The following is a 25,546-nucleotide window of genomic DNA, read 5'->3' as shown; positions in this document are numbered from 1 at the left end:
CCCTCCTTGGTGCTTGTTTTGTTCCATTGTAGAACTTGGCAGCATGAACGACGCCCTCCTGGTCAGGCAGCTAATCGAAGGTGCACCATACGTGGTAACTATATACATTTTACAGCGAGTGTTGCGTAAGGATACGAATATACATCACATTCCAACCCCACACACTTTTTGTATGCACTGGTACCTTTTTTCATAAAAAAGGAGGACACACAGCGGCGTAGAGATGGATGGCAATGAAGCACCCCAGTCAGTCCACAGCCCTGTGCTTGGCTTGTGGGTCAATTGGCTCAGCTCGTGGTGGAGGTGCGGGCCAAGCCGTTGTTCGATCAACAAAACCGCAGCCCCGGGGTGTGCTCTTCTCCACCCCAACCTCTCTCTCACTCTCTTGCCTTGGTTCGCTTTCTAAGATATTACAATCCAGACCAACGCACTCCTGCGCATCCACTTCATCTCGATCGCCCTCATTCTCTCCTCCTGTTCTCACCGAATGCGCAATCTGTCGACTGGGTGCAAGGACTAGGACCAGGACCAGGACGAGGACAAGGACAAGGACAAGGACAAGGACAAGGACAAGGACAAGGACAAGGACAAGGACGAGCACGCAGACTGGTTTCTATTCCACCTTCCAACAGCTCTCGCCGCCTCCCATCCTTCTTCCTCCCAATATTGTCAATTGACCCGTCTTCTCGCCCCTCTGCCCTCCTTCCTTCTCTCTCTCTCTCTTCCCTTCCTCCCTTCCTCCGCCCTCTATCCATCGCTTGCTGCCACGGACGTGTTCATGACCACCACCACCTCCTCCGGGCCGGAGACGACGGAGACGACAGAGACCCATCAGCCTACTAGACCATTCATGGATAGGAAGGCATCCTCGCCCCATCTCAAGGCTTCATCACCGCCAGCCTCTGCGTTCTTCACACTGTCCTCTGGCACCTCGGCAGGATCTCCTTTTACCCTCCCTCCAAGTCCGCACGAGACAGACTCTGCCGCCCCTACCAGTTGGACCGACACAGCAAATATCAACGATGGCCACCTCGAGAACGAGAGGAACCAAAGACACAGAATCAGCACTTCCGTCGCCCCCACTATACTTGGTGTTCCGCAATTGGATATACGGCCATTAAAGGAGTCTGTGGAGCCCCAACCAACATCTGTGTCAGATAGAGCCGTCGCCGAAGGATCAATAGGGCAGAAGGATCCAGTCTCCTATGTTTGCAATGAGACGCATGATACTCCTGCTGTTTCTGCTGCTGCAGAGATGGATGTTGATACACCCAGGAGGAAGCCACACCGGCTGCAACATCGACAGAGGACAGAAGACAGTGACAACGAAGACCAGGACAATGTGACCTCCGCCGCAACTACCCCTACAACTAGTTTGATTCTGGATCATAACAGCATTCTCAACGTGGACGGGGACATGTCCATGACCTCTCCTGTCCGCCATACCAAATCGCCACCTACCTCCACGTCCTCTTCTACATCGACCGGGCGACGCAGGATCGCGGAGTCGAGCATGATCCTCAGTGTAGGGACGAGGCCCGCGGCCACGGCCGCGGAGGGAGGAACGCTTTCGCCAGCCTGGTCCATGAGCTCGATCCCACGAGACATCAGCGCAGCATACAACAGCAGCTACCGGGATCAGGCAGAGTCTCCAGTGGCCTCGCCCATGGATGAAAAGCTATATAGCCTTGTCGACAGGTGCGGTGCTCAACACTCGTTTTGAAATGCTCATTTTGTTGATGTGTCAATTTAATGTAACTCAAACAAACCAACCAGGGTACCGTGCTCTGCCCAATGCTGACCATGCTGACCATGCCGATCATGCTAACCACGCTGGCCTTCTCTAATGCTGATATGATACAGATATGGGTTCTTGGTTGAAGAGGGTCGAACGCCGCAAGCGGACAAGAGCAGCGCGAAGTCGTCAACTCCGTCCTCGTCGCGGAAGTCCGTGCGGGTCGTAAATGGTATCAAGTAGGTTCACGCGTGGATCGTCACTTGCAAATGAGAATTGAGGAATGAGGCCCACAAAACTCTATCCGTTGTGGGGCGCTGAGCGCTTTGACGACTTTTGACCATTAATTGTATTGCTCGATCCGGGACTATATTTAAAACATAGACACCAGGCAAAGATGATTGAAAAAGAGCAGGAGCGCAGTTTAAAGTGGGCGAGGATGGCGAAACAGTATACCTCGGAAGCAAAGGAAACTGAATACTCCTTTGCCAACCATCCAAAGGTATATACTTGCTCACAGCAATTGGTATTCCGCTTCTCTAGATGATATTCATTCATGTCTCACGGCTCAACTCATTCTATTTTCATTGTCAAAACCATAGTTTATAAAAAGGGTGTACAAGGGCATCCCGGATTGTTGGAGGGCAGCCGCATGGTAAGTTGAGCCAATGCGACACATCTTTTCATATGCTGAATCAAGGGGGCCGGTTTTAACATCAATGACATGTTGACTTTATAGGAGTTATCTCATCACAAAGCGATCTGTAGGCTTTGAACCTAACATACGCCAAATATACCATGTAACGTTAATCAATCCGGCGCTAGGAAATTACGCTCACCGAACATGATATTTTCGGTGGATGGCACCATGTTAATCATTCTGCTTCGGATCGGAAAATTGTCTTACAGGACATGCTGGAGATCTCATCGCCGGAGGAGGAGCAAATCGATCTTGATATCCCACGGTATGCGTGACGTTATATCGATGATATGACCTTTGAAGCGTTACTGTGGGTTACCTACGTATAGACGACTGATATTCATTTTCACTGTATATAGAACGATGCATGGACACATCATGTTCAGGACGCGTTATGGACCAGGGTAATTGTTGTGGCGGATTTGAGCCGGTTTCCGTTGGCAGTATTGTTACTGATCGTAGTGTTTCCTAACTTATGCCTCCTATTTAATAGACAGTGTGCGCTGTTCAAGGTGCTGAAGGCGTACTCTAATTTCAACCATCGCGTTGGATACTGCCAAGGGATGGCCAGCGTCGTGGCAACAATGCTTACATTTTTCAATGAGGAGGTGCGTGTCCATACGTGCAGGCCATGGACTATTTACCAGTGCAGGATGAGCCTTCACAGAGCCATATTTTTTAACACAATTCATTGGATCTACTCCTTCCCATTACGACTCTACATAGAAAACGTTTGTTTTACTGGCGCAGTTATTTGATCGTTATCAAATCAACAACTTGGTCATCCCTGGCTTTCCAGCCCTTTTTGAAGCATTCTTCATCCAGGAGGAATTAACCAAAATATACGCACCCAAGGTTTTTGAGTCTTTGGTATGGACCATGAAGGAATGGATTTGTAATACGAATGCCCAGTGGATTGAGTGTTCAGGTCATTGACAGGAATGTATTCAAATTTGAATGTGCGTAGGAAATAATGGGCATCGCGACGCCTAGCTATGCCTCTCGCTGGTACATCACCCTCTATTCTGCGGGAGTCGTGCCTTATCGCACCTTGTTGCGGATATGGGACACTCTCTTCCTGGAAGGATTTGACTGGCTATATTTCATGGCTCTTGCCCTTTTGAAGTATCATGAATGTAAGTGGTCCTCGCAGGTGAATGAAGCCTATGTTTCTCCATGGGCCCGTCCCTATCCTGTCATCGTTTAACGCTTCATTATTGTTATTTCCCCTAGTGGAGTTGGTCCAGAATAACTTTGAGAGAACGATGGAGATGTTGAACGCAAAGATGGACATACAGGATGATGAGCGGTTGCTAAAGATTGCCAGGAAACTGTCCAAGCAGGCTCGGCAGACTGGGATCGTAGCGAAGCTCAAGGCGCGGTATATAGCGAACCAGAGGCGGACTATGATCTCAGCAGAGTCAGCGCCCACCGCTTCCTAGAAGCAGCTGGCTGCTCGCTTTTTTTTTTAATTTTTGTTATGTGTATTATCATGATTAGTTGTCATCTATCTCATAATGTCCCGCGCCCGCCTTACGTGCATCTTCATCACCTTCATTTGCTGCTCGAAGCTCCATAATAAACCGGCGTTCTCGCGCTAAACAACGACACCCTCTTAGATGGTCCACAGGCCCGGATCGATAATAATAATAATAATAATAATAATAATAATAATAAATTGGCGGATGGTTTACATGGGATTTTAGTACGAACGACCCAAGACATTTCGGGCCTCGGGCATAGTAAACCGGTGTCTTGGTGGCCAAAACAGCACTCTGCATAATCAAGCAAACAAGGCTGCACTTTTTTTCTTTTTTTTTTTGGTATGTTCATCTCGATGAGCAAGATGTGCGCCCACTCCGAACAGCTTGGTCGAATCCGTGTTTAAAACAATAAATAATAGATAAATAGCTCTTTTATTATGCATTTGGCATCTGAGGGTGTTTAAAACGATATGAGTGCGTATGAATCGTGCCTACGGCGCTGTATCCTACACCGCTGTAACTGAATTGCGTCCAGCATTTCCTTCCGTCTCCTGTTTGCATCGCCTTGAGGGTGTCTGAGGTAGAACAGGACTTGTGCCTCTTTGAGGCGCCAGGGGCAGGAACGTGGCTTGGGGACGATACGCCAAGTTCTTTGTCGTGTTCTTCATTTGCACAGACTTAGGCATGTAGTTGAGCACCACGTTTCTGATAAAGCGCTCGATCAGGGTCTATCGTCCGTATGTAAAAAAACAAAACGATAAGCTACGAGTAGTGTGTAACATGAAGCAAGCAGGTTGATTATTACCTGACCGTAGATGATCTTGGCGTTCATCTTGCTCGCCTCGTATTGCTCAATGACATGTGGATAGCGCTGTTGCTTAAACTCTTTGAATGCCGCAGAAACGTCTTCCTGCGATGTCGATTTCAGGTCGTAGATGCAATTCGCCAATATCACCGCATCTTGCAACGCGTTAACCGCGCCTTGCCCCGCACTTGGGAGCAACTATTGGTGGTATAGAGCGATGAATGTCTGCAGCAAAAGTCTGTGCGCATGCCATGGTGGATATTTTTAAAACTCTAAATTAATTACTCACCTTATGGCAGGCATCGCCGATCAACACTGTTCGTTTATGAGACCAAGTTTCGAAGACCTTATCCTCGAGATAAACACGCGAGATGGTCTCCTTGGGCGTGGCGTCGATGAGGTCCCCCATTGTTCCTCCAATGGGTACCAAAAAACCTCTGACTTCCTTGATCATGGCCTCATTCGAGTCAGGTCCCCACTCGGAGTTCCTGAACCTTTCGTCCTCCGCCTGCGATGCCGACGATAGTTGCACAACGACGTTCCAGCAAATCTTGTTGCCTGGGACATTTGCGGCACTCCACTGGTGTCACAGCAAAATCGAAAGAAGAAAAAAGATTTGTCAGCACCCACACAAGTTTACCATAGTTTTTCATTATGAACCGTTGTTTTCTTACCGAGTACTGGGTCCCGTTTCCGATGACTTGATACACTTTCGAATCCTTTTCACTCAACACCTTGTATCGTCCGCTATCCAGTGAGCTCGTGGTTCCAACCAGACACATAAAGCCTTTGTTCAGCGACTCCGTGTCGGATTTAGGCAGCTCGTTTTCTGCTTGCAGCGTCTTGTAGAGACTCTGGCGGACACCAGAGTAGGCGCCATCGGCACCGACGAGGATATCACCGTGGTAGGTTGTGCCATCGCTACACCTGATCATCACGCCATCCTTGTTCTGGATAATCGACATGACTTTCTTGCTCAAGTGGATTCGCTCCTTTGGCACACGCGACAAGAGGAGCTCATGTAGTTTGGGTCGAGCAAACATGGCGTAGTGATATCCGATCCTAAGTGCAGTTTAGTCTCAAATCCTGTCAGAGAGTTGGCAACGTTGTATATGCAATAAAATAGAGGGAGTCTGCCTTCTGGTTGCTCCAGTTACTATTATGCACAAATCCGCTTACAATTCCAGTTCATTTTCCATGGCCAGCGCAGCAATGAGATCCATATTGTCATGGTAGACGTTGAATCCCCGGCTGGGATAAGAGATTTTCAAAAGGTCCTCGTATAATCCCAGCTGCTCGAAAGCAGGCAGGATGTTTGCGTTTAAGCTCATCACGGCCCCTAAAAAAAAAGCTTTAGAATTGATAGTTCTACCAGCAAATGAAGAACGGAGATTGAACGGGCACATACCAATAGGCTTTATCTCGTTGCTTCGCTCAAAGATCTCATATGGAACTCCAATGCGTCCAAGCAAGATGGCAAGAAATATCCCAGCGAGGCCAGCGCCCACAATCATAACATGCGGGACCTTGCCATCGGGACTGATAGGAGGGGGCTGAGATGGATAGCGATCCATAGTTACTGCGTGAATTGGAGGGGTCAAAAAGAAGAAAGAGAAGTCGACCAAGTCGAAAGTAGGGGTCTGCGATGAATGTGGAAAAAGAACGATGTCGAATTGTGTTCGAATGAGATTCCCTCATCAAAAGATGGCACGATCAACTTTACCCGAGAGAAAAGGTTAGGTTCCTGAACACCAATTTACGAGAGTAACACAGCAGTTGCATAATGTGAAGTTCTTGGCATGCCGCCAATTGCCTACAAGGTTATTATCGATTAGCGATGACAAAAAGGCCGTTGTTCGACTTTGAACCATAAACAGCAAACCAGTGCTTTTATTTCGCTCCAATACTCCATTAGATTGTCTTCATTGAACTGCCGATGCTGGGCGTGCCTTCGCTTGCTCCTCTTCGTATCGTCTGGACGGCTTCTGGGGAAGCACATGGCAAGCTCCTCTCTTCGGCGCCAGCGGGAGGAATGTTGCTTGAGGACGGTACGCCAGATTCTTGGTCACGTTCTTTGTCTGCAGCGACTTGGGCATGTAATTGAACAGGACGTTGAGGATGAGTCACTTCATAAACCTCTATTCATAAACAACGTGCGTTAGATACTCGATTCTTGATGAAGCTGCAATTCAACATGCGATTCTTTGCATTGGCTAAAATTGAAAGATATAAGTGGCCATAAATGATCTTTGCGTTCATTTTGCTAGCATCATACTGCTCCTTCACACGTGGGTATTGTTGGTCTCTAAAGTTCTTGGAAGCTGCCCCGATATCATCCTGCGCCAAAGACTTCAGGTTCATATATGCAATTCGCCAAGGTCATCAAGTCCTGCATCGCATCCACAGTTCCCTGTCCAGAACTCGGGAGCAGCTGTTGACATTAAGGACAGACATCGCTTGTCAGAATGAAGACCTTAACATCCCTCAATGCTTTTTTTTCTCCCAAAGGGCACGCCATGTGATCAAGCAAGATAGCGAGCAGCAGGCCAGCTAGGCCAGCGCCTACAATCATGACATGGGGAGCCTTGCCATCAGAGTTGATGGGCGGTGGATGGGATGGGAACTGCTCCATGGAGATGAGTGAGGGAAGGGGAGAGGAGTGATGAGGCACGAAGTGATATTCTCAATTGAGCACAAAAGACGATCGGACGATAGAAGATGCGCCTTTCGTTGCACAGCAGTAACGGGCCACTAAACATCTACTGGAGAGCATCTCATTGGACAGGAGAGAGAAAAGAGCACCGCCCTGATGTCTCTGAGCAATAAACGGTAACCACAGAGCATCGCGCAGGGGCCGCGTACTCTTAGACACGTACGACAAAAGTCTACGGCCTACAGCGGACGCGTACATTCTTTGACGCGTCCTGAAACCACTCCGAGCACCTTTTCTTCCGTGTGCACCCCAAGATGCACCGTGATCTGGATGTGGTCTGTGTAACCATGCAAGTTCGGAATGGGTCCCATACCTTATACGCGCCTATTCTGAGAACCTCTCAGTCATTCCTGGCACGCGCAGAGGTACAGCATCACTGTTTCACTATACCGAGAAGCACTTTGGAGGCCGATCTCTGACGTCGTCTCTCATCGCAGGATGGGGACGCACCTGGCTCCCTGCGCAGTGTAAGACCACAAAAAAAAAAAAAAAAAAAAAAAAGGTGAGACCGAACCGTTTGTGTGTTACTACCAACTTGAGAAACATTCAAAAGCCATTTCATTCCTTTCTTCTTATCCTCTTTTACTTTGTCTTAACTACCTCTTCTCCACCGCTTTCTTACTCTCTCACTTTCAAAAAAAAAAGCACGATACCGTTCTCTCTTCCTGCCTTTCTTCCAGCATATCAAGCAAGCAAGCATGTTACCCCCAGTAGATGCCAGTGTCCTGATCGACCGATGTAACCAAGATGACCTGACACTCTCCAAGGCCCTTCATGGGCCTTCTTGGAATGACGTGCAAAACCAAACATCGTTTCTTTCAAAACTCAACAAGAAAGACAAGGAGTACCAGGCCGCGGTTGTCAATGACTACCTCGAAAACTGGAAAGAGGCCAAACCGGAAAACGAAACAGAGCAGGATCGGGAGCAGAGAGCCTGTGCTTACAAGGCTGTCGCCAACTCTTTCTACGATCTCGCCACGGATTTTTATGAGGTAAAGAAAAGGACGTTTGGGCGATACTGAAATAGCTAGTTGGATTTGGGAAAGGGAGTTCTTTTCTTATAGGGATGATATGGTAGATCTCATCAAAAGGCATTTGGGGGTATGGAGTGTTACCATCACCCATATCTCCAGCGACTATAACATGACAAGATATCAAAAGAGAGTGTATCGGACAAGCGCTGTTGGTTTATCGCCATCTTCGTTGTCATGTAGCGTCTTCTTATTATGCGGTATTTATCATCCCTTGAACGATTTACTCCTCCACCCATGGACTACAAACAAGGAAAGGAGAAAAAGAAAGACGTGCGCCATAAAGTTCCCTTCAAAGGGTCAGCGTCTTGGATTTTAAAACAACACCCTCTTTGAGATTGATGCGGGTTCTGAGTGTGCAGAAACGTCATGGGAAGAGAGTATTGTCCCTGTGCCTCCTCCTCCTCCACCCCCCACCAGTTGTTGTGGATTGAGACGCGCAGAAAAGAGATGGCATGGGTTGGGCACATTTGCACATTGGAAGAGAGGAAAGAGAGGAGGGTGAGGGCAAGAGACCTGGCGAGAGAGTTGGGAGGGAGGACACTTGCTAGCTATCATTTTCCAGAACCATCTCCAGCATGGGACATGATCTGTTTGACAGGAGAGGGACTACTACTATCCTAAACAAAAACCATTTTGATAAACTGCGAAGGAAGCGGTATAGAGTTACGAGTGATCTGCTTGGTTGAATATTGGAGACAAAGAGGAGTACTGGTTGTGTTCATAACGACGGACATTCCTAGTAGGAAGAAAAGCATCCATTGCCTTCCCAAAGGGCGAGACAGTGGAAGAAATACTTACCTGAAAATGAGGCTAGAAATTTAACATTAACAATGGTTTTTTTTTCATCGATGTGTAGTATGCTTGGGGAACATCCTTCCACTTTTGTAGGTTCCGTCCCCGCGAGCCCTTCCATCAGGCCATTGCTCGCCATGAGCATTATCTGGCCGCCAACATGGGTGTCCGGCGCAGCTGGAAAGTCCTCGATATCGGCTGTGGCGTCGGCGGTCCCGCTCGCGAGATCGGGTACTTCACCGGTGCCCACATTACAGGGCTCAACAACAATGACTACCAGATTGCGCGCGCGAAGCGCTATGCAGTGACCTTTGGACTCGCTGCCAAATCTGACTTTATCAAGGGTGATTTCATGAACATGCCCATTGAGAACAACTCCTTCGACGGCTGCTACGCCATCGAGGCTACGGTCCACGCGTCGTCATTAGAAGGCGTCTATGGTGAGGCGTTCAGGATCTTGAAGCCTGGCGGAGTCTTTGGATGCTACGAATGGCTCATGACGGACAAGTATGATCCGATAAACCCAGAGCACCTGCGCATTGTCCGTGGACTTGAGGTTGGCAATGGTATCGCCAAGATGGTTACGGTGAAGGACTGTCTCAAGGCGCTCGAGACAGTGGGTTTTAAGATTGAGATTGCCAAGGACATGGGTGCGACGGACGACAAGATCAAGTGGTACTACCCTCTCGAAGGTGATATCCGTCAAGCCAACGCGTTCTGGGACTATCTGGTTGTGTTGAGGACAACGACTGCTGGACGCTCGGTGACTACGTATATGGTCAAGATGTTGGAGAGCTTAGGATTGGTCGCTCCCGGAAGCGCCAAGGTGTCGAGCATCCTGCAGACCGCTGCGGACTCTGTCCTTGAGGGCGCGCGTTTGGGTATCTTTACTCCCATGTACTTTTTCGTCGCCAAAAAGCCGGAGGTGTAGAATGAGTCCCTGCGACTCTGTTCTTCAGTCCACAATTCGTTCTCATCCACATTCCTCATTTTGATATAATGTCTGAAGCTTTAACACTAGTGACAATAATACATTCTAGGCCTCTCCACATCCATGTTGCTGCTCGAACTGCATCGCATTCTTCAAATGTACAAACAGGATAGCAAATGAAGTTGGTTTTATATAGTTCTAATGTGCTGCACGGTCGTCTTAGTTGATCTTCTTGACCTTAGCTGCGACCGCTTCATTCTGGTGCACAAGCTTCATGGCTCTGTAAAGGTGCTTGATCGAGTTGTGCATCAAGATCGTGGGTAACAACATCCAGAAAATATTGAAGAATCCGAAATAAAAGTAGTAATAGTAAGGGTGAGGATCGCAGTGGGGGGAGCCCTCGACGATGGTGGTCAAGTAGTAGAGGGTGCATCCATAGAGCTGTCCCAAAGAGATGATCAACTGGGCAATATGGCGGGAGGGGCTGTTATGATACATGGCATAGGCGGTGTAGAATGCCAGGGGACCCCACGCGAACTATATGAGAATAAAAAAAAAATTGGGAGGTTGTTAGTATGCAATTGAGTGAGAAGAACCGACAGCAAACAAAGCTACATCAATTGATCAAATGGACCGTTGACGAAAGGACAAGGACATACAGCGGTGATGCGCTCCATGATCAGGACAAAGGAATCACTCGACAGATATCTGGAATCGCTTAGTGCATACTCCTTCCAGACCTGGGCCAGGGGTGCGCTGTCGCCTGCCAGGGTCTTATGGTAGATGCCAAAGTATCCCTCCAGGAACAGATGGATGAATCCGCACATAACAAACCAGAGGAACGTCAGCTGGCTGCTGAGACCCTTGAGGGTCGAGTTACGCTTCTGGTGGGACAGTGCCAGAGAGCCGACAGTGATGGTTCCGAAAGTCGCGAAGAGGAGGGTAAGAGTGTCCTTCATCGAGTAAGTGTTGGCGACATAGTGATCGAGGATCAGATCCACGGGGTAGTATGGGTGGACCGTCCGTGCGATCTGCGTTGCTGCTGCCTCTACGGCCGATGATACTGCTGATGCCATGGTGAATGAGACGAAGTTGGCGATGAGGGAGTCGAGAGACGTGAGAGAAGGGAGAGAGCAGGAACTTGTTGTGCGGTAACCCCTTCTTAAGGACTGGTTCCCCAGTTGTCCCTGGGTAGGGCCAGGAACAGAAAAAGAACAGAGCGATGTGATTGGCTGCGATTCGATCCTGGGCGGAATCAGGCCATTCTCAAGATCAGGCCAGATATACGTGCGCTGCTTGAACTACCCAAATGCAAACCGGTTTACGATATACAATATCCGCTGTGGATGTTCCCGGTTAAGATCGACTATAACGCTCTTGTCGCTCATGGATATAGTCTAGATATGTAGATCTGCAGATGAGGTAGCTCTGCTGCAGACTGGTATCGAGTCAGGGTTTTCACTGATCAAGGATTTTCTTAAAAAAACCCCCCACAATTCGTACATGGAACGCCCTTTGTTGTTCCCAATAAAGACAGGATCAATGCCATTCCTCGGTAAGCATCTTAACTATAACGAGTGTGCATGTTTAACACAACGCAGCATGTCCTTTGTATCAGAAAGGAAAGCAATGTGGGACGTGTGTGTGCGGGGGGGAAGCAACCGTCACTTGAAATGGACGTAGATCGCACACGTATCATTATGCTCGCGCCAAAACGCACCCTCGATAGCTTGACCTTCGGCACGTATTCATAATCCGCCAAAGCTGCGTGCTTAATTGGAAAAGAGCGATGTTAAAAATGCCACTTTTTTTACTATTATATTTGCAATGCGTGAATCTATACAGGCAGGTTTTGGGTGCGAGCTGCTTGGAGATCGGCAGCGCTGGCGCTTCCGGTGGATCTAGGGTTCGTTATTCGTGGGAAAGAGATGGCTTCCTGACTTGACATGAGATATGATACCAAATCCTTGAATCGCACTTGGAGAACAAACGTTTCCTGATCAAGGATCTCTTCGTAGTCGTTACCCAGTAGATCGTCATCCTCGTCGTCATCTTCGCTGACTTCACTGGCGCTTCTGTGATCTGAATCAGACGCTAATCCACTGCTTGCTGATTCGCTAAATCTCCGTTGTCTTCTCCGAGGGGAAGAACGATTATCCTCCGTGCTGAACCGGATCTCCTCTTCGTCCACGTAGTAGTCCGGATTAGTGTTGCCCTGAGTGCTGCCATGCGTATTACTGCTGCTTTGTGGAGTATAATCAAAAAGTATAGACGACGATTGTACTGAAGGTGAACCGGAAACACGTTCTGTTGAGCCTGGTGTAGTGCTTGAAGATGAAGCTGCTGAGGTATTTGCTGGTGTCATTGTGCTGCCATTAACCGCAGATCTCTGAGAAGTGCTTCCATTGCCCAATACATTGCTACCTCTTGATCGCCTGCCGCGTGATTGATGTCCTGTTGAGAGTGCTGTCCTCCTGGGGCTGATGTTCGCTTTGAGAACATTGAACGTTATGAGAGCCATAGTGATCTGGAGCACGCAGATAAGAAGATCCAGCCATAGTAGCTTCGATCGACTTGGTGTTGAAACTACAGCAATTGACAGAAAAAACATCCTCTGTGAGTCCAGCTGTCGCTATGATGACAAGAAAAAACGTTTTTGGCGGCTCTTGGTCAATCCAGTTTACCGTTTCCAATAAAGTCGATGATAACAGCATAACGCTCGGGTACACGCAAGTGTCGGATAACAGCCAGGATGTTGGTGGCGAAGATGGCATAAAGGGCGATACGAAGTGTTGGTGCCTTGGACTTTAATGACACAAACTGCTATTAGATATGGTTGGTACCCGATAGAAGCGGAAGAGTGTCAGTACGCTGCCCCTGCGAGTTCGCCTTCCGCTTGTCCTATGTTGTGGGATCCAAGCATCCCTGACATCCCTGACATCATGATCACTCTACCTCCTGCACAAGTCCTCTCAGAATGAGTCCCAATGTGGTGGTATCCAACAGGTATTGGTAGACATAAAGACCGTAGAGCAGTGCCTCCAAGGACTTGTAGATGTCCTTCTTGTAGTACTGATGCGGCATCGCTGGGCCAGCCTGTGGGTCCAGATGAATCTTCTCTTGTCCTGAAGTGAATAGGCTCGTGCAGTGGACTGACGAATAAAGTTATCGCCCAAGGCCTTTTGTATACCTGTCGATCCAAGTGAACTTCGAAGAGGGCATTCACACTATGCACTGTCTTCCTGTCTCAAAGTCCTACTATTGAACAGACTGCGAGCATCTGAGCGGTGTCAATTGGCTACTGAAGGTACTATCCTACCCCTCGGCCGCATATCCATCGCAACTTGGCATCTAATATGAGATGCCACGACCAACCCGTATTTTTTTTTTTTTTTTTTTTTTTTTTTTTGGCCTCAAACGCCGTTGGCGCTATGATATCCATGGTCTCTATCCTATTACATTCTTCCTAATCCCCTCTCTATCACTGTTGCTTAGGCTTGATACGCCTGAAGCTGTTTGGTAGAACAAGGGCGAAGCAGCAACATACTTCGCGACGCATGTAAACCTGCTGCGAAAGTGGCTTGCAAGACGGAGCTGCGCCGTGGGGAACTCTTGTGTTTCCGCGTCGCCTTCTGATCAACCAGCATCACCAACACCATGGCATCCGCCTTTGCATTCAGGAGAGCCCTCGTCAAAGGAACTGCGATCAGCAGGGGTTGTCTTTGGGGGAGAATATCGACAGCTGGAGCACAAAGGACGATTGCAACATCCCCGAGGGTTCTTCATGAGAACCCCCTGGTAAAAAAAAGAGATACCTACCTCCGTTGCAGAAGGGCCGATCTCAACTTCGCTGCCTTGCAGAACGAACCCAGGTCAAGGGACCCGCCATGAACTGACATTATATTGTACTTCCATTTGTGGCACTGCGTTAATAGGGTATTCCACGGAAACCTCCACCACTATCTGGAGGAACACGGGCACCAGGATCGGGACCTGCACCAACCATCCCGAGAATGCAACGTGGACTGCCTCAGAAGATGCCTATCAAGGGCGTGAAACACATCATTGCTGTGGCCTCGGGCAAGGGGGGCGTCGGCAAATCAACCACTTCGGGTACTACTTGACAAAACAGTGGATCGATCGCTCGATATATTCATATTTTTTTTTTTCGACAGGATCGGGCGTGTCTGACAACATGATCTCTCGCACTTTCGACAGTGAACTTGGCATTAGCGATCGCAGGAATGAACAAGCGTGTAGGGCTTCTTGACGCCGATATTTTTGGACCCTCGATTCCTCGACTCATGAATCTTAGCGGCGAACCAGAACTCACGGGAACAGGTTAGTGCGCATGAGGGGCTTGGTCCGATCCCTGGAATGTGAAAGGCTTCAAGGAGTAGAAGTGATACTCACATCATGGATACGATTGCTTCATGGGGATGTCTTTATAGAGGATCGATTGGTGCCCTTGACAAACTTTGGGGTCAAATGCATGTCCATGGGCTTTCTGGTTGGAGAAGAGGCTCCTGTGGTCTGGCGAGGTCTGATGGTCATGAAAGCCCTTCAGCAATTGTTACACCAAGTCGAATGGGGAGAACTCGATCTCCTTGTGATTGATATGCCACCAGGTACGGGCGATACACAGTTGACCATCTCGCAGCAGATCCCGCTTTCTGGTGTGGTCATTGTATCAACGCCACAGGATATTGCTTTGATCGACGCACGCAAGGGAGTTAACATGTTCAAGAAGGTCAACGTCCCTGTAAGTTATCAGCAAAGAATATCCCATCATAATTAATGCAGAACAGGGTGATCAAGCGCCGCTTCCCACCATGAGTTCCTGATTCATCTTTGTTGTTATCTACTTCTTATATTTCTAAATAGATCTTAGGTGTAGTTCAAAATATGTCGCTGCACGTCTGCCCTAATTGCAATCACGAATCACATATCTTTGGAGACGGAGGTGCGGAACGAACAGCCAAGGAGATGGACTTAGACTTCCTAGGCGATGTGGCCCTACACTCTGAGATCTGTCAACTGTCGGACAAGGGCCAGCCCGTAGTGGTCTCAAGACCCGACAGCAAACATACGCAGTACTACAAGGCCATTGCTTCCAAAGTCGTTGACAAGCTCTGGCCATTAGAAGCGAAATCTCCATCAGCTTGAGAGGAAGTTACTGAAAGAAAATAAACGAATCGGCATCCTGCAGGTTTCTGTCTTCTCTTCGTGGTATCCACAATGTATTTTATTTATGTGTCAAGAAATCATACAATCTGCTGCTTTTTGATATATGTAACAGTTACTCTTCGCCTTCTGGTCGCGGGCTTTGCTCGTCGTAGGACTCTACTGAGCTGATAGAGCGACTACGCTGCATGCCCACTCCATTGCTACTACTGCCATTGCTCCGTCCAAAACCAAAGAAATCTCTGCTTCTGCTTTGTGTCGGACTCGCTGGGCCGTCTTCATAATCCGAGCCTTCTCTTGAATCCGGTGACGCCATTCTCGACGAGGTGTTCGACGGACTCGAAGCATTGCCGTCCGTGATCAGATTATTGCCGCGCCGACGTCGCCTGAAGATCTTGTTGACCACACTGTCGGCTCCAAATAGCCGCGAAAAGTCCTTGACGAATTCCTGCGACTTGTCCTCCCACATGCTCATGGTTTGTCGGAGGTCATTTCTCAGTACGGAAATCTCGTTTCTCAGCTCATCCTTGGTTCCATGCCAATTCTGTCGAATCGAAGCACGAATATCTTGAGCTGATTTCTTAAGCTTGACCTCTTGCTCCTGTATACATGTCACATGCCGAATAAAATTGTACAGTAGTGAGAATCTACATTTCCAGATTATTTTATTGGTATGTTGGTAGAAATCGCCATTGAAGAAAATAAAGCACTGCTTACCTTAAAGAATCCGATACCAAGCTCTTTGGCCGTAACACCGCGCTCGAGATTACGTCTCAGATATTGGTCATAGTCCTTGACAATGCGCGTAATCAGATCGGAGGTCGACACTCCATCCGTGCGCTGAGTGGGCAAGAAGCTACCCTGGTTCTTGACAAACGCATAGACATCATCACTATCAACCGACTTGTATGGGATATCGTCGTGTGCAACATAGTCGATCTAGAAAAAGGTGACCCCCAGGTATCTGAGTTAGCCTCAGCGTTTACACAATGACACTTGGCAATATGCCAATGCAGTCAATGAATGATGCATTCTTCTTCCTGTACCTGATGCTTGTCTAGGAATGCCTGATCGACGACCCATGGAGCACCCTCGATCACTTCGTCAACCCATTTGCAGTGGCGTACACTTTCATATCGCTCCTTATCTGTCATCACAGTCTTGCCCTTACGGCCATGAGTAAGTTTGTCGTCGCAGACTAGAATGAGATCGATCCAAAATTTAAATGTCTGTTATCATCAAATACTCCGATCTTACTGTTGGGTCCCTCTCAGGTACACAATCGAGCGAAGAACACAATGCAAAGCAGAACAAGCGGTAGTATTCAAGGCGAGGTTTCCACGCCATCTTCGTTTAGACCCTCCACATAAATGCTTATCTAAGGAAAGTAGATTCGACAAACTGGAGATCGAGCAATAGGGAGGAGACGGAAAAGCACATGAAGATGCTCTCGTATAGCGGCAGTTGAAAGTGCATACGATTTTTTTGGGGTAAACCAACCAAAGGCGGTAGTGTAGTCAACCCATGGCCCTTCCATCATTCTTCCCATGGAGACTAAACACACACTTTCCAGAGCGAAGAGAGAGGGGGTATATACTGAACATCCTGAAACAGGATTGGCTTACCTCCAACGAGCAAGTAGACCTCAGGGAAGGCCTTCTTGGCTTGTTCAAGTGCTTTAGCATGTCCAAAGTGGAACAGATCGTAGATGCCATCGCAGTAGATGCGAACAGGTCGACCCACAGGCGGAGGGTTGATTGGGTAGCTGTACTTGGGTGTGTTTGACTGGCTGCTGCTGGCGACACTTGCCGTGCCGCTCTCGTCCTCGGTAGTGGGTGCGAGGGCTTTTTTTGATTCGCGCCTGGAGGAGGTGGAGCTGGCTGTGTGGGCGTGATCGCTTTCTTGTTCATCACGTTTGGTCTCCTGCTCCTGTTCCTCATCGTCGCCTTCGTCTTCGTCCCTGTCGTCGCTGTCACCAGATTTTCTTCTACTGCTGCTCTTGTCTTTGGCGAATGTGTTCCTTTGGCTGATACGAGGCTGCTTGTGACTTGACGTGTCGGTGCTGCTACTATTCTTGGATGTAGCAGAGGTGGTTCCGGTACGTTTGCGCTTGGATGACATGATAGAATATAGATGAGGATATAATGGTGAGATGAAAGAAAGATAGACAGAGGATAAGGAGGAGAAGGAAGAATTAAAAGTAGATGAAAGTCGATGAAAGAACGGAAGGAAAGAAGAGGGATTCCAAGATCTGTCTAGTACCCAAAACAAAAACTTTCTTCTAACACATGAAGTGTGGCAACATTCTACACAGCTCTGGATGCGCCCCAGAAGTTCAATTCCGCACGCATTGAAAAGGGTCTACCTTTATCGCTGACATCTACTCCTTGTATATCACTGTCTATCGAACCGCTGTCCATTGCATGGTTGTCACTTTTGTCCTATTTATTATTACTGTTGTATATCAACTATTTGTGAGGAGAAGACAGTGCGCTTATGTTATGTATGCCGGTGTCTATGCGTCTGCGTCTGCGGTCTTGGTCTCCTCCTCCACAGCATCAGCGGTCTTGGTCTCCTCCTCAACAGCATCAGTGGTCTTGGTCTCCTCCTCGACAGCATTAGCAGCCTTGGTCTCAACAGCGACTGGTGCCTCGGACAAGGGCTCGGCGTCAACAGCAGTCTTGACCACCTGGGGCTCCTCCTCCTGAACTGTCTCAATGGGGGCAACAGCCTGCTCCTTGACCTCGGTAGACTTGATCTCCTCGACAGCCTCGGGGACGGACTGCTGCGTCTGCTTGATTTCGTACTCTGGCTCCTTGACTGGTTCTTCCTCATGTGCAGGCTGAGCAGCTTCAACGGGAGCAATCACTGCAACTTCAGCCTCGGGTTCGTCCTTCTTCTGCTCCTGGTCATGTGCCTCCTCCTGCTGCAAAGGAATATCGACAAGACCAATGTCCTTCACCTTCTCTGTCAGATCAGCGAACTCCGAAGAGTTCTCGATCTCCTCGTCGACGTTAACAGGACTGTTCTCCTGAGTTGATTCGTCCTCGTGCTGCTCCTGAACCTCGGGTGTCTTGGCAAGAGATTGAGGCTTGGACTCTGTGAATGTGGTGGCGTTCGTGGGTGCGTTGACTTTGCTGGCGAATCCCGCGACCTTGCCTCCGGCAGGTTTGCCAACATTGTTATGGGGGACGTAATTGCTTCCTGAGGCGGCCTGTTTGGCTAAGGCAGAGTATCGGCGGGCAAGATTCTGGACCTTGGACGGGGCAGGCGCAGGCGCGGACTTTGTGCCCTCGCTCAAGGGCGATGAGCTTGGGGGCGAAGATGAGATCTCGTTAGAAGACCTGAGTATGTGCAGGATAGAACAAAAGGGCATGGATTGGCAGCTTTTGTTAGTAGGATGAACAGAATGAAGGCCAGCTAATTACAGTATCGCTTGCTTTACATGTCTGATATAACTGATGTTGTGGCGAGGGGGGGGGGGGGGGGGGGGGGGGGGTGTTTGCAAAAGGAACGAGGGATAGAGTGGAGGAGAAGAGAGGTGGAGAAAGGAGAGAAAGATGATAGATAGAGAGAAGAATAAAGGAAGATCAAGGAAAGCATCTCTTTTTAATGCGCGCCTGGTGCTGCCAAAAATAGGGACACTCTTTTTTCGTCGTGTACGTGAGAAATGGGCTGCTGCTCATTCGCCCCCGTGCCGTGTCGTGCGGTGCATTGGGGTGCAAGTCATGCGATTGAATAAAGAGCTCCTGTTGAGAGGTATAGAGCGAGAGAGCAGCAACAAAAGTGTCTCTTGTGTACGGAATAGACTAACGGAACAGCAGATGTCTGCAACCGTACGGCTGGGTAACCGACCTTGATAGCCTTGATAACCTGGAGCCTGCTCCTGCTCCTGCTCCTGCTCCTGCTCCTGCTCCTGTTCCTGCTCCTGTTCCTGCTCCTGCTCCTGCTCCTGTTCCTGTTCCTGTTCCTGTTCCTGCTGCAAATAAAAGTCCTCGCATTAACATTGCTCCTGAGCTGATGTCATCCAGGAGACATACGGTAGTGCCACCAAAACAAGGACTCTCGTGATACTGGCAGAAGTTCATATTAGTGCACACGCGTTTCCTGCTGCCATTCTTACGCGTTCTGCAAGCAGCACATGTAATGGTGGTGATAGATGCAGATGTCTACTTTATTTGACCTATTGCTCAAGCGCATAGACGGACTTCTCTATGCAGCGAGTGTAGTATCCATGACGGGTACTTTATTCTCTCAAGCGTTAAGAATCTTACGCAAAGCGAGAACCATACGTCGACAGTCTATCATGCACCCATTTAATTGAGCTCTTACAAGCGAGCCCTGGCCCTCTCGGACTTGCCGCGCTTGTGGTCCAAATAGGCAAGGGTCTTCTCAGTACCCTTGGCCTTTCTAAAGATCTCCTCCAGTTGCTCCGCCAGCTCCATTGCACCGGCAATCTTGATCTTTCCGCTCACAATGCCTCGCGATCCCTGTTTGTTAGCAACATAGAATAAGACCAGTGCGCGTTAGTGTGACCAACTCATCGTGAGGATCATGCAAAAGAATTTTGAAGCGATTGACATCTTCGCATACAGTGAGTCCTCCGCTCATAAAGTTGAGCAGGTCCGAATCCTCGATCTGGATAATGGCGACGGGAATGGGCTGCACATCCCGCTTGGCCTTAGGGATCTCGGGTCGCTTCTGAGACACAACTGCAGGTGCATCAAATCCTTGGAACAGCAAGTACCTAAAAGGAAAGTGCCCCAGCAATTACGTTCCATTACACATGTCATTAGCATATGATATGACACGGCATTCCACCTTGGAGGAAAGGCGCGAGTAGCAAGGGAGAGCCATCCTTACCATTCGGTCATAGGAACGCCCCTCTTAGTGATGTTGAAGATAAAGAACCCGCGGATGGAAGAAAGAGACGGATTCTTCTCAATTTCTATGAAACGTGAGTAGGGACATTAAGGACAAAGAGGATAAGCATATTAGAGTGGGTTAGTGTTGAGCGGAGCTCTATTGGGCACTTGGATATGGCAGCAATGAGGAGCCGATGAAATAGGACACGCTACCCTTTCTGATCTCGGGAAAGAGAGTGGTGGCGTTGAGTTTGGCAATCGCCTTGGCAGAGGGTTTGTTGGACATGGTTGGGATGAGGTGAGGCAATGGCGATGATGAGGTGAATCTGTTTCTGGGAAACAATTGGAATAAGTAGATAGAGAGGAGAAAGGGGGGTAAAGGCGGACGATTGTGGAGAAGAAGCACGAAAACTTACTTTAGAGAACCCCGTGGCCCCGTATGTGATGATTTCACTTTCTACACTTTCTACGCTTTCTACAGCAGTAGACTACCCACTGTTCTTTGTATACAAACAAACACGCACTATGCACACCCAAACTGGACCAGAGAGAAAAGAAGATGCCGTACCGCCGCGTCGCCCAGACCACTAGCCCCACGCTGTGGGTGCCAACGGTCGAGATACAGAAACGCGATGCTGCCTCAAAGATTACGTGCACGCGTTCTTTGAGGTCCGCCGACATTCCTGTATTCTTTTCTTTTTTCTCCGGCTGTGGGAGTACAAATAAGTTCACAGGGCACGCGTAGTCGTGTTGTTGTTGACCATCTGCTACCTAAGCGCTCGTCTCGAGCCTTGTTCCCACTTGCATTCTTCAAATGTAACAAACATTGCGTATGGTTTGCCTCTTGAGAATGCTACGGAGGTAGGATGGTGTTCCCCCTGATCGACTGCTACAAAACCATCATTAATCAAAGAAGTAGGTGGCCTAGAATGTATGGGACAGGCCTGCGTTCGTATCAGTCTTTTGCATTAGCGTGTCGATTTGGTCATTTTGGTCCGCTTGGCCTTTGTTTGGTTCCCTTAGCCACGATCCTACCGCACATCTTTCCCATGGTAACTCAATCTTACCCCAGCTAGACTAATCTGCAATCAAACACATAATCAAATAAAAAGAGAGCGAGAGTATGCTCTGCGGATGTTGTCTTTTATCGAATGGGCCCTCTTTGTCAATCAACATTATTATCGCTAATTTGTGCATCGGCTCTTTATGCGTATTTTTTTCCTCCGCTGCTCCCTCACTTTTCTCTTTTTTCATTTCGACCTTCCATCGTTCACTTTGCTGTCTTCCTTTTACCTGCTCTCTGCTCTATACCAACTCTCTACTTTCTCTCTGCTCTATACCAACTCTCTACTTTCTCTCTACTCTCTACCCTCTTACTGTCATTAGCCTCTACCTACTACACAATATTCGCCACTTTCTCACCTTCTCGCGGCCCACCAGCTCAAGAATGCAAAGTATTGGGCATGACCTTCGCCGGGGACTGAATAACTTCTCCTTTGGGTATGCATGCAGTGGACTGGCTCTACATAATTGGTCCGAATATATTACTTTGAAACAGGAGTTGAGGTGTGCCTGAGTGTGGGATCCATGGGCATCACACGACGCTTCATGAACAGAAGGAGTCCATGCATGCATTCTCATCCTACTCAAGCGTGAATGCTAACAACTGAGCATAACTCTCTGAACGATTAGCAACAACTACAAAAACATCAACAAATGGCTGGGTGAACTCAAAAACCTCGATTCCTCCTACAAAACCCTCGACAAGGAGATAACTTCGAATGCAAAACTCATCTCAGGATGGGGCTGCAACGAGGGCGACGACCTGACCGATGTTTGTCAACGCATGACTCAGCTCATGGAGGTAAATGCATGGCATACGATTCTTCGCGGCGTCTAATCTCCTTCTCCCTCGCCTCGCTACACTCTGCTTACGAGAGAGGCAAACATTTTTATTTCATTTTGGGGCGTGCCCTAAATGATACATCGAAAGGGGTTCCCATTCTCACATATTCAACGCTACCATGACTCTTTTTGTAGGAGGTTGGACTCATCCATCAAGCTTACTCAATTCATCATACTGCTTACCGCAAAAAGATCAAAAGCCTCAAAACTCAGGAAATGACCCTAGACGATGTAAGAATTGTCGGGGCAACATTTTCGCCACTTTTACTTGAGATGTCATTCATTTGCCTTAGCAGGAATTAACGTCTTGTATTCTTACCTCACTCTTTGTGCCCTCTGTGCCCAACCTTCAATATCATCAGAACCGCAAAAAGAAGCATGATCTGACAAACCAGATCGCCAAGCATCAAAAATCGAGCAAGGAAAATCCTATCAAGATGTTGGAACTGCAGAGCGCTTATGAGCGTGTCTCAGCTGAGTTGCTGGTTCAGGAGCTTGAGTTGCTTCAATTCAAGCGGGTGACCATCCAAGATGCATTCAACGCCCAGCTTGATGCCATGATCGAGTTTGGTGAAAAGATGGCGCTTATTGCAGGCTATGGTCGTCAGATCACTAATGTCATCGATGTTGGGCCACAGGAAGCACATAGGACAGCACTCTACAGCGGAGCGGAATATACAGCAGCAGCAATCAACCAGGTCAAGGTCGCAGTCACCAGCTGGCAGCCTCAGCCCGTGGGTAACCCTATCCGATCCCATGTGGGGCCATCCCAAGACGAACTCGCAATGTCTGGAGCTGCGGTTGCCTACAATAGCAGAACCTCACCCTTGAACAGCTATGAAGAATCTCACTCACCTGACGATGAGCTAAACGACCACGAGTTCCATGACGGTGTTGCAATCGACAAGAACTCAGGCTACTGGAATGAGGTGCAAATGCTGAAAGCGAACCCCAGTCAGACCAGCCTAAACGACGGTCATGGAAGCGACTATGATAATTGGAAGCAGGAGCTCCACGGGGCAACGGATCGATCTGATGACTATATATCCCCACCCGCTTCGAACCCAGATGCGTCGCCGTACATTCCTTCGCAGCAGATGAATCAATTGCAGGAACAGCAGCGGCAATTACAGGTGGAGCAGCAACGTGTCCGTCAGCACAGTCATTCGTCGTATTCACCCAAGCCTTCGCCCTCCCAACAACACTATCAAAACGCAGCTTCCTCGGTAGCCACGAGTCTTAGACATTCCAGCATGGATAATTATGGTAGTCCAGGAGGAGGAGGAGGATCAGGACGCCCATTCACACCTGCGATGCTGCGGCGAGGCGATACAGCAGATCAGTACCCATCATCAAGCCCTAGTCCCAGCTATAGTAGCTACCAGCAGCAACCAGCGTCATACGAGAGCAGCCTGTCCCCAGCGCCGGCGCGGGGCTACAGACTAGGGTTCGCTGACCCACGGGAACGTAATAGGACGGATAAGATGGACAACTCAGAACTTTACAAGACGGAGTTTCAGCCGACTATAGCCTCGCGGTTCACTCGGACACCAATGATCATGGACGAGAAATAGTGCTTCAGCCGGCGTATTTATGCGACTGCTCAATTTATTTTATGGCCCTAATATATTGCATGAATGAAAACTCTCCGAAGCGATGCAGAACTTGCATGGTGGAAGCCATCCACACTCAGTACCTCAGCTGTGCTGACGCCACCAATTTCTACGCAACAAATAGGGTGTCACGCGTTTACATAGGGATTTTATTTCCTCGTGCTCCTGCCCATACCTCCCTTGCCTGGTACATTCACGTCCTCTCTTTGCCATTTATCATTCTGTCAAAACGCCCTTTCCTCTTTCCCTGTCGCGTCGGTGCACCATTTTTTGTCACTTTGACCTGGGTTCACCAGCGGACGCAGCCAATGACGCGTTTCAAACCGGCTGATGGTGATCGATTCCTATGCAGGAGAATATACTGCTGATAGAAAGAGTGTATCCATGGCATCCGATCCTAGGATGTGATGGACGGATGTGTTACGAATTCTGTCTTCCGAAGTGTATACCATGAGAAAGGGTCCCTTCATCCATCGCGGCTATCCTCCCCATTCCGTTAAGCAAGCAAAGGACTCACTATTTGATTCCAGAGTTCCCCATCCCAACCTGGACGCCGAAGCCCTACTGCTTTCATATCAACCGCCCAGTTTCTCTTCATTGCCCGCCTGCTTTCACTTTTCTCTCTGACACTTGCACTTTATCTTCCTCTTCCTCTCCCTCTCTTCTGGTACTACCTCTACAAGATAATAAGTTTTCTTGTTCAGAAAGGAACGACAACCCCACATGGCACCCGTCTATAGCCTCATCCTTCTGGCGACCCTCCTTGCAGGGTCCGGCCAACGGCAGCGTTTTCCTGCGCTTGCTCACGCCTCACAGAAACCTGCCGACTACTTCCTCCCACCCAACATTTACGATAATCTGCCATCTGGTATCCAGACCCCAGTTGCCATCCCAGCCGCACCGTCCCCGACCTCAGCAGGGACCAATCAAAGACCTGCGGACTACTTCCTTCCCACTAACATTTACGATAACCTACCACCAGGTCTCCAAACTCCAGCTGCCGTCGCCAACGCTCTCCCAGCCTCCTCAACACTGCCAGAGCCGCGAATTGACGATGGCGGTACTAAAGATGGCTCCATCAGTGCTCCGTCCGGGCCGGATGATCCACCGACGATCAAGATTACCACACCGCTCACGAACGCACTCTATACACCAGGCTCCAACTTGGTCATGACGTGGACGAACAATCCCATAACGTTCCCAGGCACCTGGATAGCTCCGCAGAGTCTTATTGGCATGATCACGAACGACCCCAGTTTTTCACACTCACCGCTCTTAACGGAAGGCGACATGAACAACCTCGCGAAGATGAAGCTGGAGAGTATGAAGCATACTCAGATGGCATCGGCCATGAAAGATAGTCCCATTTTTCTGAGTACTCTCCGACTTGTCTCTTGGCCACTCACGTCTTCTGGTCGTGCAAGTATGAGGGAGAGGGCCGACACTAATGACAATAGTGACAAAGATGATTCAGGGCCGTTTGTGGAGGCTGGGCAGGGAAACTTTTTAATCTCACCAGAGATGCTTGCTGACCCCGGCTATAGTCTCAGTAATAGCTCCAGGATGACGATCTTAGGAGGAGCAGGTGGTCAGTTGACATGGATGATCCCAGAGGATTGGGAATATGAGGGCGAATTCGAGATCAGGATCCCATCTGTCTCCGGGTCGAACAAGGACATGAAAAGCCAGAGCTTCTGGATTTTGAGAGACCGGGTTACCAGGATGAATTACCCGCAGTATAATCTTCCCCCGGTGGATCGACAGCAACACTCGATTTCGGGCGCG

The 25,546-nt window shown here is 48.8% G+C and overlaps 12 protein-coding genes across 12 annotated transcripts; 6 read left to right on the top strand and 6 right to left on the bottom strand.

Moving 5' to 3' along the window:
- Nucleotides 1-571: 571 nt before the first annotated feature.
- Nucleotides 572-4,111, top strand: BC939DRAFT_470904 (rab-GTPase-TBC domain-containing protein). The gene is made up of 11 exons (XM_051558179.1): nucleotides 572-1,698; nucleotides 1,864-1,974; nucleotides 2,120-2,237; nucleotides 2,338-2,390; nucleotides 2,475-2,535; nucleotides 2,645-2,700; nucleotides 2,795-2,839; nucleotides 2,929-3,043; nucleotides 3,162-3,305; nucleotides 3,403-3,571; nucleotides 3,669-4,111. Exons 1-11 carry the CDS (start codon nucleotides 779-781, stop codon nucleotides 3,875-3,877), a joined length of 2,001 nt encoding a protein of 666 aa, XP_051406022.1. The 5' UTR covers nucleotides 572-778; the 3' UTR covers nucleotides 3,878-4,111.
- A 314-nt stretch (nucleotides 4,112-4,425) lies between these two features.
- BC939DRAFT_482450 (uncharacterized protein) lies at nucleotides 4,426-6,298 on the bottom strand (the record flags this gene model as incomplete). Its single annotated transcript, XM_051559122.1, has 6 exons — nucleotides 4,426-4,647; nucleotides 4,725-4,922; nucleotides 5,014-5,304; nucleotides 5,399-5,786; nucleotides 5,904-6,063; nucleotides 6,133-6,298. The coding sequence occupies 6 exons, from the start codon at nucleotides 6,296-6,298 to the stop codon at nucleotides 4,426-4,428; spliced, it is 1,425 nt and encodes a 474-aa protein (XP_051406021.1).
- Nucleotides 6,299-6,608: 310 nt separating this feature from the next.
- On the top strand, nucleotides 6,609-7,424 carry BC939DRAFT_470902 (uncharacterized protein). The gene has a single exon (XM_051558178.1). The coding sequence runs from the start codon at nucleotides 6,967-6,969 to the stop codon at nucleotides 7,276-7,278; it is 312 nt and encodes a 103-aa protein (XP_051406020.1). The 5' UTR covers nucleotides 6,609-6,966; the 3' UTR covers nucleotides 7,279-7,424.
- Nucleotides 7,425-7,945: 521 nt separating this feature from the next.
- Nucleotides 7,946-10,332, top strand: BC939DRAFT_470899 (sterol 24-C-methyltransferase). Its single transcript, XM_051558177.1, has 2 exons — nucleotides 7,946-8,429; nucleotides 9,328-10,332. The coding sequence occupies exons 1-2, from the start codon at nucleotides 8,136-8,138 to the stop codon at nucleotides 10,192-10,194; spliced, it is 1,161 nt and encodes a 386-aa protein (XP_051406019.1). The 5' UTR covers nucleotides 7,946-8,135; the 3' UTR covers nucleotides 10,195-10,332.
- On the bottom strand, nucleotides 10,333-11,410 carry BC939DRAFT_417704 (3-beta-hydroxysteroid-Delta(8),Delta(7)-isomerase). The gene is made up of 2 exons (XM_051553025.1): nucleotides 10,854-11,410; nucleotides 10,333-10,731 (listed from the first exon to the last, which is right to left on the bottom strand). The coding sequence occupies exons 1-2, from the start codon at nucleotides 11,268-11,270 to the stop codon at nucleotides 10,414-10,416; spliced, it is 735 nt and encodes a 244-aa protein (XP_051406018.1). The 5' UTR covers nucleotides 11,271-11,410; the 3' UTR covers nucleotides 10,333-10,413.
- A 575-nt stretch (nucleotides 11,411-11,985) lies between these two features.
- BC939DRAFT_73679 (uncharacterized protein) lies at nucleotides 11,986-12,908 on the bottom strand. Its single transcript, XM_051561871.1, has 2 exons — nucleotides 12,879-12,908; nucleotides 11,986-12,780 (listed from the first exon to the last, which is right to left on the bottom strand). The coding sequence occupies exon 2, from the start codon at nucleotides 12,713-12,715 to the stop codon at nucleotides 12,032-12,034; it is 684 nt and encodes a 227-aa protein (XP_051406017.1). The 5' UTR covers nucleotides 12,716-12,780; nucleotides 12,879-12,908; the 3' UTR covers nucleotides 11,986-12,031.
- Nucleotides 12,909-14,174: 1,266 nt separating this feature from the next.
- On the top strand, nucleotides 14,175-15,360 carry BC939DRAFT_404508 (P-loop containing nucleoside triphosphate hydrolase protein; the record flags this gene model as incomplete). The annotated part of the gene is made up of 4 exons (XM_051552799.1): nucleotides 14,175-14,307; nucleotides 14,413-14,535; nucleotides 14,646-14,956; nucleotides 15,079-15,360. Coding segments are annotated over 4 exons (849 nt in total), but the record flags the coding sequence as incomplete, so codon positions are not given.
- A 49-nt stretch (nucleotides 15,361-15,409) lies between these two features.
- BC939DRAFT_470890 (uncharacterized protein) lies at nucleotides 15,410-17,653 on the bottom strand. Its single transcript, XM_051558176.1, has 4 exons — nucleotides 17,004-17,653; nucleotides 16,425-16,576; nucleotides 16,096-16,317; nucleotides 15,410-15,979 (listed from the first exon to the last, which is right to left on the bottom strand). The coding sequence occupies exons 1-4, from the start codon at nucleotides 17,497-17,499 to the stop codon at nucleotides 15,494-15,496; spliced, it is 1,356 nt and encodes a 451-aa protein (XP_051406015.1). The 5' UTR covers nucleotides 17,500-17,653; the 3' UTR covers nucleotides 15,410-15,493.
- Nucleotides 17,654-17,800: 147 nt separating this feature from the next.
- BC939DRAFT_470887 (uncharacterized protein) lies at nucleotides 17,801-18,855 on the bottom strand. Its single transcript, XM_051558175.1, has 2 exons — nucleotides 18,824-18,855; nucleotides 17,801-18,722 (listed from the first exon to the last, which is right to left on the bottom strand). Coding segments are annotated over exons 1-2 (831 nt in total). The 5' UTR covers nucleotides 18,826-18,855; the 3' UTR covers nucleotides 17,801-17,893.
- A 672-nt stretch (nucleotides 18,856-19,527) lies between these two features.
- BC939DRAFT_470885 (uncharacterized protein) lies at nucleotides 19,528-20,656 on the bottom strand. The gene is made up of 4 exons (XM_051558174.1): nucleotides 20,457-20,656; nucleotides 20,242-20,326; nucleotides 19,972-20,125; nucleotides 19,528-19,868 (listed from the first exon to the last, which is right to left on the bottom strand). Exons 1-4 carry the CDS (start codon nucleotides 20,527-20,529, stop codon nucleotides 19,707-19,709), a joined length of 474 nt encoding a protein of 157 aa, XP_051406013.1. The 5' UTR covers nucleotides 20,530-20,656; the 3' UTR covers nucleotides 19,528-19,706.
- Nucleotides 20,657-21,690: 1,034 nt separating this feature from the next.
- BC939DRAFT_482443 (uncharacterized protein) lies at nucleotides 21,691-23,722 on the top strand (the record flags this gene model as incomplete). Its single annotated transcript, XM_051559121.1, has 4 exons — nucleotides 21,691-21,743; nucleotides 21,936-22,107; nucleotides 22,284-22,379; nucleotides 22,442-23,722. The coding sequence occupies 4 exons, from the start codon at nucleotides 21,691-21,693 to the stop codon at nucleotides 23,720-23,722; spliced, it is 1,602 nt and encodes a 533-aa protein (XP_051406012.1).
- A 762-nt stretch (nucleotides 23,723-24,484) lies between these two features.
- BC939DRAFT_482442 (uncharacterized protein) lies at nucleotides 24,485-25,271 on the top strand (the record flags this gene model as incomplete). Its single annotated transcript, XM_051559120.1, has 2 exons — nucleotides 24,485-25,184; nucleotides 25,219-25,271. The coding sequence occupies 2 exons, from the start codon at nucleotides 24,485-24,487 to the stop codon at nucleotides 25,269-25,271; spliced, it is 753 nt and encodes a 250-aa protein (XP_051406011.1).
- Nucleotides 25,272-25,546: the final 275 nt, after the last annotated feature.

This window comes from Gamsiella multidivaricata, assembly GCF_025024155.1.
Source record: "Gamsiella multidivaricata strain RSA 2152 chromosome Unknown BC939scaffold_153, whole genome shotgun sequence".
NCBI classification, from domain to species: domain Eukaryota; kingdom Fungi; phylum Mortierellomycota; class Mortierellomycetes; order Mortierellales; family Mortierellaceae; genus Gamsiella; species Gamsiella multidivaricata.
Note: the sequence above shows the minus strand (reverse complement) of the source record. Positions and strands in the feature narration are given on the sequence as shown.

Bases quoted from the DNA above. Each gene is read 5' to 3' on its own strand.
- BC939DRAFT_470904 (XM_051558179.1), top strand. From the start codon at position 779: ATGACCACCACCACCTCCTCCGGGCCGGAGACGACGGAGACGACAGAG. The intron at 1,975-2,119 runs GTAGGTTCACGC...TTTAAAACATAG, and splicing joins CGGGTCGTAAATGGTATCAA to ACACCAGGCAAAGATGATTG. The intron at 2,238-2,337 runs GTATATACTTGC...TCAAAACCATAG, and splicing joins CCTTTGCCAACCATCCAAAG to TTTATAAAAAGGGTGTACAA.
- BC939DRAFT_470902 (XM_051558178.1), top strand. From the start codon at position 6,967: ATGATCTTTGCGTTCATTTTGCTAGCATCATACTGCTCCTTCACACGT.
- BC939DRAFT_470899 (XM_051558177.1), top strand. From the start codon at position 8,136: ATGTTACCCCCAGTAGATGCCAGTGTCCTGATCGACCGATGTAACCAA. The intron at 8,430-9,327 runs GTAAAGAAAAGG...ATCGATGTGTAG, and splicing joins TCGCCACGGATTTTTATGAG to TATGCTTGGGGAACATCCTT.
- BC939DRAFT_417704 (XM_051553025.1), bottom strand. From the start codon at position 11,270: ATGGCATCAGCAGTATCATCGGCCGTAGAGGCAGCAGCAACGCAGATC. The intron at 10,732-10,853 runs GTATGTCCTTGT...ATTCTCATATAG, and splicing joins TCATGGAGCGCATCACCGCT to TTCGCGTGGGGTCCCCTGGC.
- BC939DRAFT_73679 (XM_051561871.1), bottom strand. From the start codon at position 12,715: ATGGCTCTCATAACGTTCAATGTTCTCAAAGCGAACATCAGCCCCAGG.
- BC939DRAFT_470890 (XM_051558176.1), bottom strand. From the start codon at position 17,499: ATGTCATCCAAGCGCAAACGTACCGGAACCACCTCTGCTACATCCAAG. The intron at 16,318-16,424 runs GTACAGGAAGAA...ACCTTTTTCTAG, and splicing joins CATTCCTAGACAAGCATCAG to ATCGACTATGTTGCACACGA. The intron at 15,980-16,095 runs GTAAGCAGTGCT...ACATGTATACAG, and splicing joins TTGGTATCGGATTCTTTAAG to GAGCAAGAGGTCAAGCTTAA.
- BC939DRAFT_470885 (XM_051558174.1), bottom strand. From the start codon at position 20,529: ATGTCCAACAAACCCTCTGCCAAGGCGATTGCCAAACTCAACGCCACC. The intron at 20,327-20,456 runs GTAGCGTGTCCT...CACGTTTCATAG, and splicing joins CTTTCCCGAGATCAGAAAGG to AAATTGAGAAGAATCCGTCT. The intron at 20,126-20,241 runs GTAAGGATGGCT...CTTTCCTTTTAG, and splicing joins GGCGTTCCTATGACCGAATG to GTACTTGCTGTTCCAAGGAT.